The 15204-nt window shown below is 46.5% G+C and overlaps 1 protein-coding gene across 2 annotated transcripts; it reads left to right on the top strand.

Annotated features, from left to right (window-relative positions):
- The first annotated feature begins 1353 nt into the window (after positions 1-1353).
- Positions 1354-15088, top strand: DISP2 (dispatched RND transporter family member 2). Of its 2 annotated transcripts, XM_032444889.1 has the most exons (9): positions 1426-1507; positions 5102-5306; positions 5444-5554; positions 6712-6741; positions 7807-7930; positions 8837-8952; positions 9252-9370; positions 9690-9787; positions 10718-15088. In XM_032444889.1, exons 2-9 carry the CDS (start codon positions 5113-5115, stop codon positions 14135-14137), a joined length of 4212 nt encoding a protein of 1403 aa, XP_032300780.1. In that variant the 5' UTR covers positions 1426-1507; positions 5102-5112; the 3' UTR covers positions 14138-15088. The 2 variants fall into 2 exon arrangements, with proteins under 2 accessions (XP_015718755.1, XP_032300780.1); XM_015863269.2 differs by having other exon boundaries at positions 1354-1507; positions 5102-5554.
- Positions 15089-15204: the final 116 nt, after the last annotated feature.

Below are 15204 nucleotides of genomic sequence, written 5' to 3' on the forward strand. Positions count from 1 at the left end.
GTATGTGTGACTGTCTGTCAGAAGCAGTGGGATGTTTGCAATTCAGCCTATTCCCATCGTCCTTTCAGCTCCCATAGCTTTATTATTATCATTGCTGCTGTAAGTATTATTATTTAGCGTCAGAAAGAAAGAAAAGGAAACAGCAACCATATCCTTGCCATCCCATTAATCCCAGCCAATCCTTTCAGCAGATACCAGGTTTTAGTCTTTCCTGCTGAGCAACATAATACAAGCTACTCTCTGGCTGCTCGACATATCTGATCTACCAGACATTTCTGTGGCTAAGGCTCAGCAAAGCAGCCTGCTCCCCTCACTGCGGGCAGCACCCCAGTGAGTTTCAACTCACTAGGACACTTGAAGCCGGGCTATTGGAAGTCCCTCCTGCTGGGTTTGAAGAGGTGATAGCCTACAGTTGGACAGAGTATAGTAGCATTAGAGAAAGCTTTTTGTTCTTTAAACTGACTTGGGCATTTAAATCATTAAGGCAGGAAGGGCTTATTTCAAAACAGCTAGAGGATTAGTGGGAATTACAGGATCCTCTCTGGTTTAATACTCCCTTTTTTCTTTGGCTTTTTTGTATCATGTGAAGCAAGAAGGATGCCACCCTCATAAGAAAGAAGGTCACTGCCCCCGTAAGGGTCATAGACAGAGCCATGAGAAAGGAGAAGGTCACAGCCATGCCCATGGCCACATGTAGGGTTAAGAGAAGGGAGAATGTCTCTGCCACTCCCCTGGCCATCTACACAGCCAAGAGAAAGGCTCAGGCTGTTCCCAGCACAAGTAAAATCAGACGTTCACATGGGGCTATAGTACTGATTACCAGTGTTAGCAGATCTGACCTCCTGGTGTTCTTCTAGAGTTCAATTCAGTTGTTTCAAAGCTACCATCTATTTAAACAAACCTAATTCTGCTAAAATCTGTATCATGAACTTCTGCACTTCAACATGCTGCCCTGTGCATGTGATATGAAGTCTAAGAGTGTCATTGGGAGCTTTCCTACCCTGGGCCAAATCAGCACAACTGTTCATGGAACAAGGGACGAGCAACTCTAAGAATGCACTGTTTGAACATATAGCCTGCTCTACCGCATGTCTTTCATTGAGGGTGCACAGTGAGTTTGGGGCTGGGTGAGGTTCTTTGCTTCATCTCAGAGAGAACCCCACATTCTCGGGTTGCCCAGAGTTCTCACCTGTACCTTCCTGACAGCCTCCCCCCGACTACGGGGGTCTAACGCACACCACCTAGCATCCACTCGAACCACCCCCCGCCCTCAGCCTCCACCGGCAGCGCCCCGTGGTCATTGGCCGGTCGCTCCGGGCCCGCCTCCGCGGTCGCGCAAGCGCCGCGCGGAGCTGCCGCCGCCGCCTCGCCGGGAGCGTTCAGCACCGCGAGCTGCGGACAGCGCCCCGCCGCCTCCGCCGCCGGCCATGGAGGCCGGGCCGGCCTCGCCGCGCCGGGAGCAGCGGCCCGAGGGGACGCGTCGTGGCCGCGGCTCCGCCTCGCCCAGGTAGGAGCACGGAGAGCGGGGACGGTGGTGAGCGCTAAACTGCTTGGGGGGGGTGACTGGGCGAGGCTCGGTTATCCCGAGGCTTGGCACTGCCGTCCAGCGCCATCGAGGGGCATGTGCCTTTCGTTCTAAGCCCCTCGTTTCGGCGTTTAAAAGAGCGGTGCTGCCCGGCTGGCACTCTCGTGGTTCGTGCCCCACTGTGCTGCTGTCGAACTTGGCCTCCCTGGGGGGTTTTTATCGTTGAATAAGGTGAGCAACCGCACCTGCAAGTGGTGAGGTATTGTTAGAGGTGCTCGGCCTGTTTTGGATAGAGTCCTCTTTTCACCTGGCTTTGGACAAGAACTGGTTTCAATTCAAAGGGTTTTTTTTCCCTCTCCTTCTGCCCCCTGTGCCATATGTTCCCTTAGCTGGTGCCTCAATCCAGGCTGGAAGCCACCATCATTGCAGTTTTCTAGAAATGCCAACAAGCCCACGATCCTGGGCACTGAGCCACCCCCATGTTTTTGACCACGCTGCCATTTGTTAGACTGAACGCAACACATCTGAGCTCTTCAGATTCTCTGGATCAAGGCACATCCTGAGGTCAACAACACACAAATTCATTCTGAAAACCCAAAGAGTTGCACTGACATGGGGTCTTCACGGCAGGCCATCCCCACCTGTCTGGGGGGGGTTGCATCCCCTTAGCTCTGCATGTCTCAGCCTTAAATCTCAGGCACTGGGTGGGGTCTGAGCTTTGCTTGCCTGTCTAATCCTTGCTCGTTTGAACAGATAGTTCTCTGCCTCCTGAGCAAGCACGTAAATAAATGCTTCTTTATGCAAGGCTGTTCATGTAGCCACAAAAGGGGATGGCTGAGCCCTTAGTGTCTGCTTGCAGCCCATCACAAACACCTGTACCCACAGCACTGCTGGCTGCCTGCGGTGAGGGTAAGGCTGCTCAGGCGAGTCAATGGGAAGAATAATAAAACAAAACTTTTCTTGGCAGACTATGTGGGAAGGAGAGCTTTTCAGTCTCATTAATTTTTCATGAAGATTTAGCATACTCAGGAGTCTCGTTAAAAAAAAAAGATTGTAAGGCTCCTTAAGGAAATGTGATTGAAATAGTAAAACAAGGAGTAACTACACAGAAATGTTCCAGTGTATGAGAATGTGACCCTGCCAAAGGAGGAGATGAATTGCTTGACAGGTGCCCATCCCTCCCTGCCAGCTGGGCAGTGAACCTGCATAATAGGTGAGAGTGAAATGCAATAAGCCCTCCTATAATCTCCAGGTACGTGCACTCGTCACCTTAAAAGCACAAGCAAACATAAGAAATAACAGCGGTGTTATCTTGACTGTTTTCCTGTGGCAAGAGACCACTTCTGCCCACACTATCCCAAAGATGTCAAACATTTGACACAGCCCTGAATGGGAATGAACATTCGAAAGGAAAGCAAACATGGAGCAGCCTACATCTCTGGTGCAGATCTCAGCAGATCAAATGTGAAGCCTGCCAGCACCCTGGTTAATTGAGGGAGTAGCAACTGAAGACTCAAAACCTTCAGACCTGCCACCAGTAATTATCCAAACCCATCATTATGTGCGAGCTCTGGGTTTCCCTGGAGATTTTGGATAACCAAGGTCACATTGTCACAGAGCTGGAGATGAGCAGAAGGCAACTTGGATCTGGAGTGTGACTGACAGGGCTGTAATTGTTCAGGAGATAACGAAGAAGAGTCACGAGTGAATGGTTTGAATTAGGTAAAGTTATTCTAAAACATGAAGCTGCTGAGCAGCCAGGGGAAGGAGCTGAGACCACATGAGGGGAAAGAATAGAACATGACAGTATTTCACAGCCAAGATGATAATCAAGGGGAGTGGGCTTGCCTGTTAACTCTTAGCATTGAAAGCCTTTTCCTCCTGTCCGGTGTTACAGATGAGGCAGGCAAACATGGCAGTGCAGTCCAATTTTACAGGCGTGGAAATGCCAGAAGCATAAATGGTCGGTGCAGTAGACTCTGTGAATTATTCTGCATTTTAGGAAAATAACTTATTTAAGGTGTATCTAAATTAGGGAAAATGATACGCTGAAGGTAGAGGGAAAATAAGAGACATCAAAAGGGGAGTGAGAAGAGGTCCAGACATTGCAAAAGTATAACGCTACCACAGTCCCAGCTTTGTGATGATTCAGTGCCTCAGCTCTGCTAATGCAAAACTATGAGCCTCCAAATGAAATTAACTTGCACTCCAACCACTGGAAACCTGGGAGATGGGAGAGGAGTTACACTTTAATCTCAAGAGTGGAAGTGAGATACTGACAAATAAACCTCATTCCCACAGACAGGGAGGATGTGGTGGTTACTATGTCCCTGGCTACTTGGTTCTGCAATTACTGTAAATGAGCAATAATTAATTAAATATGCCATTTCATTCGTTGCCTACCACAGACCACAGGCTTTCCCCTCTCTGCCTTTGTTGCACCTGCTCTGCGTAGCTTAAATGTAGATCCCCCCAGTGCAGGTGACTTTGATGAGGCTGCACTGAGCCCCAGATTCCATCTCATGAACGCATCGCTGACATCTGATTGTGCAGCACATTTGTAAACATCGCCAACAATTTGTAGCCTTCTTTGTAAGCTGCCTTCAGAGCTATAACCCAATGTGATTTTAGTGAAACGAGCCCATTCTGTATATCATGAAATATGGTTTCCCAGTGTTGATAAGCACAATTGATGTTGGAAAGCACACAGCATGAGCTGCCAAGGCCAATATGATCTTCTTCTCTCTGGAAAAAATAGCAATTTTCAAGCAGTACTAAGCTAACAGAAATCTTCAAATCTCTTTTGTCATCGATACTGCTATTTAACTGCTGGTGCAATTCCAGAGACTTGTAATTGCTGAAATTCCGTCTTTTTCCATGTCTGTCTGAAAGAGAAATGAGCTGAACTCTGCAAAGTTTTGCAAATATCCCCTTCTCAGTCATATTTAGTCTTCAGTTTTTCTCCACATCTCATCAGGTGCCTCAGGCTAAAGCCCATCTCATGCTTGTCTCAATCCAGTACTCATAATTCACCGACAACTCAAGACACTTTGTGATTCTAGCTGGCCCAAATCATCCATCATACTTAAAGCTCAATGCCAGACACTACAGCAAGCATATAACTCAGCTGTAGACACTATGGCACGTTCAATGATCAACCACCACAGGCTGTAGGTGTTTCGATATCATTCTTGCTTCCTGAACTCCAAATTGCACAGTGCTTCTGAAGCTCCCTGACACTGAGATGGTAATTTCAAAGGCATTTGTGGGTCAGTGTGACCTCATCCTATGGTGTGTGAAGGGTTTTCTTCAGACTGACTCAGATCTCTGTAATTACTCTGTGCTCCTGCATTAGGACCCTGCCTTTATCACCAGTGTGTTTTGTCCTTTTTGCACTGAAATGTCTTGGAAGAAATAACAAGGAGTAAGGAGGCCCATCTAATTAAATGCCATGAACATTTAATTAACTCTGCCTATACACTGCAGCCATACCTGGTTTCTAAAACCATAGCCATTACAGGAGCTGAAAACTGTTCTAAACCAGAAAAGTTTGACCACCCCTTTATTTCCTCACAGAGCAAAAAGAAATGCAGGACCTTGCCAGACCTGTCTCGCCATGCCAGAGATTGCCAACACTGAGCCCAGCTACAGTGGCACTTCCTGGGAAAGAATCTGCCCAGTCCATCACTGCCCCATTCCTGCATCTCCCAGGCTGGGGGGAGACCACCTGCCCTCCTCCAGCCACACACTGGGGCCAATCTCCACTCAGTCCAATGGTCAGGTACCGTCGAGCTCCCATGACTTGCAACAGCATCACCTGTATTACTCCTGCAACCAGCAGGAGCCCCAAGGCAGCTACGGCCTGCCCCTGCTCCCTGGGCACGGTGAGAGGTCCACGTTGTGTTCCCACCTTTCCAGCAGCGATCCCGTGCCAGCTTCTCATCATGAGGCTTTGGAAACCCCCTGGAAACGGTGGTCTCCTGGGCAGCGACTCTCTCGGCCGGTGCAGCACCACATTGTAACAGTCAGGTAAGAGGCATGGGGAGCGCAGCTCAGCAGCTTTCAGGAGGCATCTCCTGAGCTTTGGGACAGGATCAGAATCACAGAAGGCTCTGAGTGATTTTGCTCGCCAGTTCAAAGCAGCAGATGCCCCCCGAAATATAGAGGGATAGAATTTTCTCTCTCCACCCATTAGGAATATACAGAGCTGCCATTCCTGCACCTGGGAGAATCAGGATTTCCTTCTCAAGGTGACCTGTGGAATAGAGTCAAGGTCACTCTGCATCATCCAGCTCTGCACCATCCTCCCCATTCTCCATTTACAATGCAAGATAGTCAGCTGGCTAATCCTTTATCTTGGAAGAGTTTCTGAGTGATAAGAACATGGTTAATTTCTTCTACTCCCGGTGAAGCTGCTGCCTGTGATGGAGGGGAGGGAAATACAGGGAGAAATACAAAGTTGGGGAATACAACTTGGTCTTCCAGGCTGCTTTGCAACAAGCAGTAAGCAGCAAGCAAAGTCCAGTGGTATAGGAATCCTTGCTTTTTTACAGCAATGCAGGGTTAGGCACATTAGTCCTTTATCATCTCAATTTCTAACCACTAACAGAGGATTTAATTTGTCTGTGTTTGCATTTGTATCAGTATTGAATTAACAGAATCATCAGCTGCTTTCTCTGTAACAGGTTCCTCTAGACTGGACAAATGTCATCTTTGAAATGGCTTGGGAAAGAAATGAGATTGACTTGCTGGAAAATCCTTGCTGAGTTGAACAGGAAATAAACACTATAGGCATTGTAAGCCCCAATCATAACATTTCATAGAGTTATGCTGTTGCCAAGAGGTAATTTAAAAATTCAGCAGGAAAGCTCTTGAAACAGATAGATTTTAGTGGAGAAGTGTTACAGTGTGATTCCTATGGGATTATGTTGTTTATGTCCTTTACATTCTTTGTGTTTTCTGGAGGGGCAACACAGAGGAGTTACTAAGAGTTTTCCCATCAGGTTTGTTTAAAATGCCAATGAGACGGAAAGACCCTGTTATTCATTAGACAAATCCATGTAGTGCCAACCAACTCCCACAGCAATGGCTCAGCTTCTGAAAGGGTTAACTTGCCCATTAGGAGCCCAGGATGGTGTTTAGCAGGAAAATAATAAATGTATGTCTTTTTTCTTTTCTGTCTGCAGACACGACAAAGCTTTCAGGATGCCCAAAAGGTATGCTCCATATCAAACCCTTGCTGTTCTTCTACCCTGTTATCATGGCTTTCCTACTCTGCTATTAGGAAATGCAGGGCATCAGTATTAGTGACCTCCCCAGCAGGCCCAGTTTCAGAGGCAAGGCTGCTGCTCCCTGCTCCATGCTTCTCATCCACCTGGAAAAACCTCTATTTGCACTAGTGCAGCCTGCACTACTGAATAGCAACGCTGCCTTGATAGCCATCCTCAAAGCAGGTGCCTGGCTCTAGTCCATACGACAGCTTTATATTTATGATTGCACTGATTGGATTAATCCAGCTTGGCCCACCAGATGGGGAATCAGAAGGGCAGCAGGAGCAATAGCAGCAGTCCTGATTTTCTCACAAGCTACGTTAGAAGAGATCTTTGTTGCAAGACTATGCACAGTGATTCACGAGGCTTAAACTGAAAAACAACCTGCCCGCTCCATGACTGCTGCTGCCAGTGGCTGAACATCAGATCAGTGGTTTTCATCCTTCTTTAACTTTGCAGGTATTTCCCAGCAGTAAGGCAGGCCTCCATACAGTGAGTGAATTTAGAACAATGATAATGACTTGCTTGAGATAGTTATCTTCAGGAGATCTTTCAGAATAGCTGAACATCTCAGGGTCCACAGGCAGAAAATCTGCAGGCCAAATAACAACACAGCTACCGGCTTCAATTGTACAATTGTTAAAAAGAAAGCAAGGGAGAAAGAAGCTCCTTCTAAATGCAGCCTTTTAAGTATTTAAAGCTTCCTTTTGCCTCAGGATGGGATAGTCTTGGTTTTATTATTTCTGACTGAAAAAGTAGGAAAATGTAGAGAGGCAAAGTATGGCTACCTGAGTTAATTAGAGTTGCCTTCAAACATCTGGTTGGAGGTCTAATACATTCATTAATATCTGCACTAGAGCCTCTAAGCTTTTCAATAAACAAATGCTCAAACCCAAATTCCCTAATTCTTTTCCTTCCTTTTATTAGCATTATGTTGGCTCAACGGCAGCTTTCAAGCTAATAACAGAAGGGCTCTAACAGCTGCATTTTTTCTCCTCCTGTTGATTCTAGTTACTCTCAGATGATCGCAGAGTGGCCCGTTGCTGTGCTGGTGCTGTGTTCAGTGACGGTTGTGGTTTGCACTTTAGCTGGGCTGCTTGTTGGAAATCTGCCGGATTTCTCAGAACCCCTGATGGTAAGCCCCTACAGGCAACGTGTCAGCGTGAACAGAAGGAAAATCGACAGGGTGACTAATAATGTGTTCTTTTTGCCATACAAAACAAGCTTATGCTTCCTTCCTTCTCTGCAGATAGAGGCAGCAAGGCAGGACAGGAGGACACTAAGGCCACTAGAAATAAATGGCAATATTTAGCAGTGATCTGCTGTGATCTTTTCCCCTCTCATCTTCACAGCGTGCAACCAAAGCAAGATTCCTTCTGCATGGACATAATGTTTCAGAGTAATGCTCAGTGCTTGCTGTTTCTTTGATACCACGGTCACAAAAACAGAAATAGTGACATCACTCATTAGCAGAAGACTTGCCTTCCTTGCTATTTCACTGCTGCACTGCTTAATAGCTCTTACTGGTGAAGCAATTCTGTTAGTACTCAGTGTTAAGTCCCCTTCCTGAGGCCCAGCATGCTGCTCTGTAGGATGTCCTCAGCAGCTTCTAAACACTCCAGCTCCCTCCTGAGGACTGTTTGCTCCAGCCTACAAAGATGCATCTCCAGACCTCCCTCCTTACACAGAGTGCATCTCTCAGGACTGGGGCACAGCAAACTTTGGGTCGCACTTGGCAGCTGTGGAAGAGCTGAGCTTCACTCTTGAGCTGGGTTAGGGAGCACACCCTGTGCCAACAACAACCGCCAGCCTGTCTCTGCAGTGCTGAGGACTCACACTATAGCCATCCTTGCCCAAAAAAGAAAGGAGAAATATACTTCTTTTCCCTCTCACCTCTTGGATGCAGTATTACCAGGGAAAAATCATTGCGTATATCTCTCCAAGTTAGCTCATATAGTTTCTGTGTCTAGGAGAAGCATTAAGGAATGCTAAGCTATGCTAAAATGCAAGCTAATGAGAAAACCCTTCTGCTTGGCTGCAGGGTTTTGAGCCACGAGATACCGACATTGGCAGAAAGCTCATTGTGTGGAGAAATGTAGAGAGCCATACAGGCTACAAGAAGACCTTTTCACTTTCTCCATATGCTGAGAAGAAAAGGTATTTGCATTTGGTGTGTGGGCTTTGGGGAAAATGTTGGGTATAAAGGTACCGATTCACTGTTCCAAGATACCTATACAAATTGCAGTCTATGTCCTGTGCTAAAAAGCAACCAAGCACTGGAGGATTTAAAGTCTTAAAAGCCTTGAGATGGGCCTGGACCTCCCCCTCTGGAAACCACGATTCAGGCTCTAAACTCTCCAGGTGTTCACTTCACTGTTTACCGGAGACTCTCTAGTCAACATCACTCATTGCCAGCTGATCTCTCTACTTACACAAATGATATCATCTCTTTCTAGCTACGATGACATCGGCATTAGCAGAGGACAGAAGGCTGTTCAGGGAGGACAAGAAGCGAGGACACGGAGAATGGTGGAACAAATCTATGGAGTAGATGGTTTCTTCTGCGGTCCCCCAGGTGAGTGGTGTGGTGATGGAGTAGTGTGCACTGTGCACCCAGAATTCAACAGTGGACAGAACTGTCAGAGTGTTTTAGGACACTGGAAAACATTCTAGAAGTGCTCAGAGGAAACAGTGCACACAACACCAGTCCCCTTTCTTCTTTTCTTCTTGAAATACATATGACAGTGAAAAACAGTCTTACAGACTGCAAGATGAATTTATTTATTTCAATGCCCAGAGGGTTTACTCCAACCAGCCTGGTTAACTCATCTTCGTTACCTCAGACTCTGTTGTTGGGGTTTTTTTCTGTTCTTTTTAATTTTCTTTTCTTTCAGAGAAAGGCTATTCCCAGCTGGTATTTATGTCTACAACTGCTGGGAGCTTATGGAACTTGCAAGCTATTCAGTCCATGTGTCAAATTGAACAAGACAAGGTTAGTAATGTCACAAAGAACATACATACATACATGTACTCTCTTTTTTGACTGTCATTATCTTGAATATCTAGCAGAAAAAAACAACATAAGCTACAGAGCAGTTTTCAGCCTAGAGAACTCCAGAGCATTTTACCTAGCTAGCAACATAAGAATGATTTCACCGATCTCTGAAGTCCAGCTGCCATTTAACAAGAATACGCAGTCACTAGGCCAAAAACCTTGTGCAGAGGCCAAAGCCATCCATCAGAAGCTGTTGAGAATGTTGAGCAGCAGAACCCAATTACCAAAATGGAGCTATGGTCCTGGAGACTGCCACAGTGAGTTTTTTAAGAGGGACGTTTAATGGGATTAGTTGTGTTTGCCATAGGATCTTGAACAACTCTAGGTGATAAGACTCCAGAAAACCTCCACTGCAAGTGCCTGACATCCTGCTGGCAGGAGGCTGTGTGTTCACACTACACCATGCCAGGTATGCAGCTATGGGAGCTGTAGCCAAACTAGCTTTAAAACCATGCCACAGTACACAGAGGGCACAGGCTCCCAGACCCATCCACATCACTGCATGCTGCACACTCAGCAGTGCTTGTCATGTTGTCAACCACACCTGAGCTGCAGTGGTGTGCCTGCAGCTGCCAGCACAGTAATGCCTGCAATGGAGAAGCACACAGAGCAAGAAGTCCCAAGGCACAACAGGTAAGACATCAAGACTGTGTGCCCTGGAGGACTGCACATAGTGTCCTTGGCTACCAGTGATTCTACTCACAAATCTAGTAATAATAATACGAGTAAAATAAAAATAGAAGTAAATAGAAAATAAAATCAGTAGAAAGTGTATGGTTTGTACAGCTGGAGGGCAGGGTTACTGTGAGGAGCAAGACGAAGCGTGCACAGTGGACCTCCCATGATGTTCCCTTGGCTGTTTTTCAGATACGGTCACACGTACATTTTAGAGACCTCTGCCAACGTACCGAAGCCAACGAATGCTGCCCAAGTTGGTCCCTGGGGAACTACATTGCTGTCCTGTACAACAGGTCTTCTTGTCTGGAAATAACTCAAGGAGACATTTCCCACACCCTGGCCCTCCTTCGTGCCTGCGCTCCAGACTACCACAAAGGTATCCTCACTCCATCTTGCATTGGTCCCGAATCCACCAGACAGAAACACTCTCAATGTGCCAAAGTCCCAGAAAAATGTACCCGCTTCAATGCTATTTACCAGCTTCTTCACTTCTTGGTCGACAGAGACTTTCTTAGTCCCCAGACAATAGAGTACCAAGTGCCATCCCTCAAGTACAGCCTGCTCTTTTTGCCTACGAGGAAAGGTGCGTCTATGATGGGGATCTACTTAGACAATCTGGAATCCTGGGATCTATTTGATAACTATACATCTATCACTGGAATGGACTTGGGCCTTAAACAGAAACTATTCCAGCACTATCTTTTACTGGATACTAAGTATCCAGTTCTGGCAATATTAGCTATTTTTCTAAGCGTTTCTTTTTATTTACGCTCGGTCTTTATTACCTTGATGGTCCTGCTCACTGTCGTCAGCTCTTTGATGATCTCCTACTTCTTGTACAAGGTGGCCTTCAGATTCACCTACTTCCCTTTTGTAAACCTGACAGCTGTTATCATTCTCAGCAGCATCTGTGCCAACCACGCCTTTGTCTTCTTTGACCTCTGGAACCTGAGCAAGAGCCAGAACCCTTCTGCTGGGCTTTCACAGCGGGTGAGTCAAACCATGCACCATTTTGCGTATCTCATGCTGGCGTCCTGCTTCACAACGGGTGCTGCCTTCTATGCCAGCTACATCAGCAATATAATAGCCATCCGCTGCTTTGCTGTTTACATGGGCACCTCCGTCCTGGTGAATCTCGTATTCATGATGACTTGGCTTCCTTCTTCGGCTGTGCTGTACGAGCGCTACATTGCAACAAGCTGTGTTTACAAGCCGGAAGACTACTGGAAAAACTCCGGCCACAAGAGAGTCGCTCTCTCCCTCCACTATGTTCTCAGGGGTCTCCAGAAGACGTTGTGTGAAACCTCCAAGTTGTTATTTGAAAAGCTTCTGCCTTGTGGGGTCATCAAGTTTCGGTACATCTGGATCTGCTGGTTTGCCGCCCTAGCGATCGGAGGTGCCTACATTTCCTGTTCCAACCCAAAGCTCAAACTCCCGACTCTCGAGTCATCGTCTGTTCAGGTGTTCAGACTAAGCCACCCCTTTGAGAGGTACGACTCTGAGTACTGCCACCAGTTCATGTTTGAGAGGATAGAGCACGGAGAAGGGCAGCGTATGCCTGTCACTATCATCTGGGGTATCCTGCCTGTGGACAACGGGGACCATTTCGATCCAAAAAGTAATGGCACCCTGGTGGCAGATGCCACCTTCACAATCCAAAGTCCTGATGCCCAGAAATGGCTCTTTGAATTCTGTCAAAAGGTGAAGAACCAAACTTTCTATTACCATGATCCAGAGCAGAAATCTACTGTGTGTTTCATGGAGGAGTTTGTCAGGTGGATGGATAGTCGCCAGTGCTCCCAGAGAGACAACAGCTTCAGCCTGTGCTGTAACCAGTTCTCTTTCCCTTATGGAAGCGAAGTCTTCCTGCACTGCATCAAAATGATGCTCCTGGAACAAGGCAGGGAAGGGGCAGAAACATACGATCTGGGCCTCAGATTTGATGGAGAGGGAAATCTTGCTGCCTTAGTACTGCAGTTTCAAACTGTTTATCATTATAGCTTCAATTACAGCAAAGCCAAACACTTCTATGAAGAAATCAACCTCTGGGTAACAGAAGAAATGAAAACTGCCCCTGTGGGACTTCAAAACGGGTGGTTTACCAGTAAACTAGAGCTGTACAACCTCCAGCACAGTCTCAGCACAGAAACAATGGTGGTCATGGGGCTCTCTATTGCCATTTCTTTTGTGGTGCTGCTGCTCACTACCTGGAATGTTCTCCTTAGCGTTTTCTCTGTGACCGCCATCGCAGGCACCGTCCTGGTAACTGTTGGCCTTTTGGTCCTCTTGGAGTGGCAGCTCAATGCGGTGGAGTCTCTCTTCATTTCAGCTGCAGTAGGTCTTTCCGTTGACTTTACTGTCAACTACTGCATCTCCTACCACCTGTGCCCCCATTCGGACCGCCTGAGCCGAGTGGCCTTTTCCCTGAAGCAGATGAGCTGTGCCACCGCAATGGCAGCATCTGCCTTGTTCTCTGCGGGAGTCATTATGTTGCCCGCTACAGTCCTGGCCTACAGAAAGTTGGGGATATTTATAATGATGATCAAGTGTATCAGCTGTGGGTTTGCCAGCTTCTTCTTCCAGTCACTGTGTTGCTTCTTTGGCCCGGAGAAGAACTGCGGGCAGATCCTTTGGCCTTGTGCCCACACCATGAAAGATTATTCCAATGACTCTGAGCCAAATGGAACCTATGCCTGTGGGGGAAACGAGAAGCAAAACCGATTGCGGAAGGTCCAGGAGTCCAACACTGCAAATGAACAATACGAGCTCCAGCCTTTGTCCAGAAAACTCAGCGACAGTTTTGACAACAGCACATCCACAAGCAAGCTGTCCAACAGGCCATCAGTGCTCTCTGAAGACATGCAAGCCGAAGATAACAGGTGCCCAAGAATAGGAACCCATCCTCCCCTCGAAAGAGAGAGACAGAATCTGCAAGAGAACCTTGGAGATGACCAGGCTGTCCTGTGCCGGTGTCCTGCCTTGCAAACTTCCTCTCCTTACAAGCACAGCAGCTCAGGAGCAGAAATTCATAGGGAGAGATTATTCAGAGATTGTCAGTGTCAAAAATACAGGCCAAAAGCTTGGGATAGTTCTGGGCTGGACTATATTCAGCCAGCTGGTGTGAATGAAGAAGGGCAGCTCGATAAATCACAGTGCTCCACTGACACTGCCCAGCAGCAGTCGGATTATACCTCAGACAACAGCCATCCTCCTGCTGCTGACATCTACAAAATTCACAGATGCCTTTGTTCTCTTGGCAGCTCTTTTGACATGCTCAACATCTCCAGTGAGACATCGATCAGTGATTTTGAGCAAGGCCTAAAGCTCGCTGAATCAGCCAGTTCTTGTCCTGATGTCTTAGAGCTCTCTGATTCGTACAGTCAAACAGAGAGAGGCTACTTGAATGGGAAGAGAGATACTCTGCGTCTGGACCTGAGGGAGACTGTCTTTGATATCTCTCCAGCAGCATCGCAGCAAAACAGCTCTTCATGGAAAAATCGATTTGGATTAGGGAGCGAAGGGCCCGTTGTGCTACCAAACAGCCAACCAGACATGCCTGATGTTTGGATCAAGCGATCTAGCGCACAAAGTTCTGGTTACAACAGTTGAAATCTTGCAGGAAAACAAAACTGTACTGCTAGGGGAAGGGGAAGTCAACATCTCCTCGGAACTGTAAATATCATTTTTTTTCTCCCACCTCTCCGTAGGCTGAAACTATCTTGTGGTATTTCAGCTGTGCTTTCACAGAGCCAGCAAATCTGATATTGCGAGAAGAGGTGAGATCAGTCGTGGTGGAGCATAAACCCTTTGACCTTCCAGTGTCCTGTGCCATATTCACAGCCGTACTGCAGAATGTACCGAGTAAACCTGTTTTGTCGTTTCCTAAATGGTGATAAGGTTTTTTTCTCTTGCCAAGCTCACATAGGAGGGAAATAATGAGAAGAATCTCCCCAGATATTTAGAGACAGAGAGTTCATGTCAAAAACAAAACAAAAAAAAACAAAAAAAAAGCCAAAAACCAAACCCACAGCCATGGAAAATGGAAAAAAAAAATAAAAATAGATTTCCAGTGGAGAGTGTAGTGTTTAAAAAAATAAAAATTAAAAACAAAAACCAAGTCTTTCATTTTCTATGGAATAGATGAATTCAGGTACATAGATCTCTACTAAACACTTCAGATATTATTTTAAGACTCAAACCATGAGGTTTCAGGTAGTTCGGTCTCTTAATGACCATGGAGGAGGCTGTAGAATCGATCCCCAAGCTGTTTTTGGGGGCAGTTTTAGCTTGTTTTCTCAGCATAATTACTGGTACTGCCAAAGATCTTCAGTGAGAGATCTCTTCAAGAAGTGCCCTCATCCCTTTGGATGCATTCCGTCCCCGCTGCCCTTTTCCACACAAGGCTACAAACACATAACTCTTATGAATTTACATATGATTTTATGTATATTTTTTTGTTCTCTGCCAGAAACAGGCAGACAAACATTTCTTCCCCTTTGTCAAAACAAACCAACCCAAATTCCCCCTACAAGCTGATGTAAAATAAATGCTTACGACAAATTTTTGCTATATCCGCGTGATGCTTCATTTTTTGCCAAATATACTGCGGTTAAAGGCGGTAATAAGGCACTTAATGCCATTTCATGTCAGTAGAGGGAAAATCGTTCTGACAGAAC

This window comes from Coturnix japonica, chromosome 5 (genome assembly GCF_001577835.2).
Source record: "Coturnix japonica isolate 7356 chromosome 5, Coturnix japonica 2.1, whole genome shotgun sequence".
Classification (NCBI taxonomy): Eukaryota; Metazoa; Chordata; class Aves; order Galliformes; family Phasianidae; genus Coturnix; species Coturnix japonica.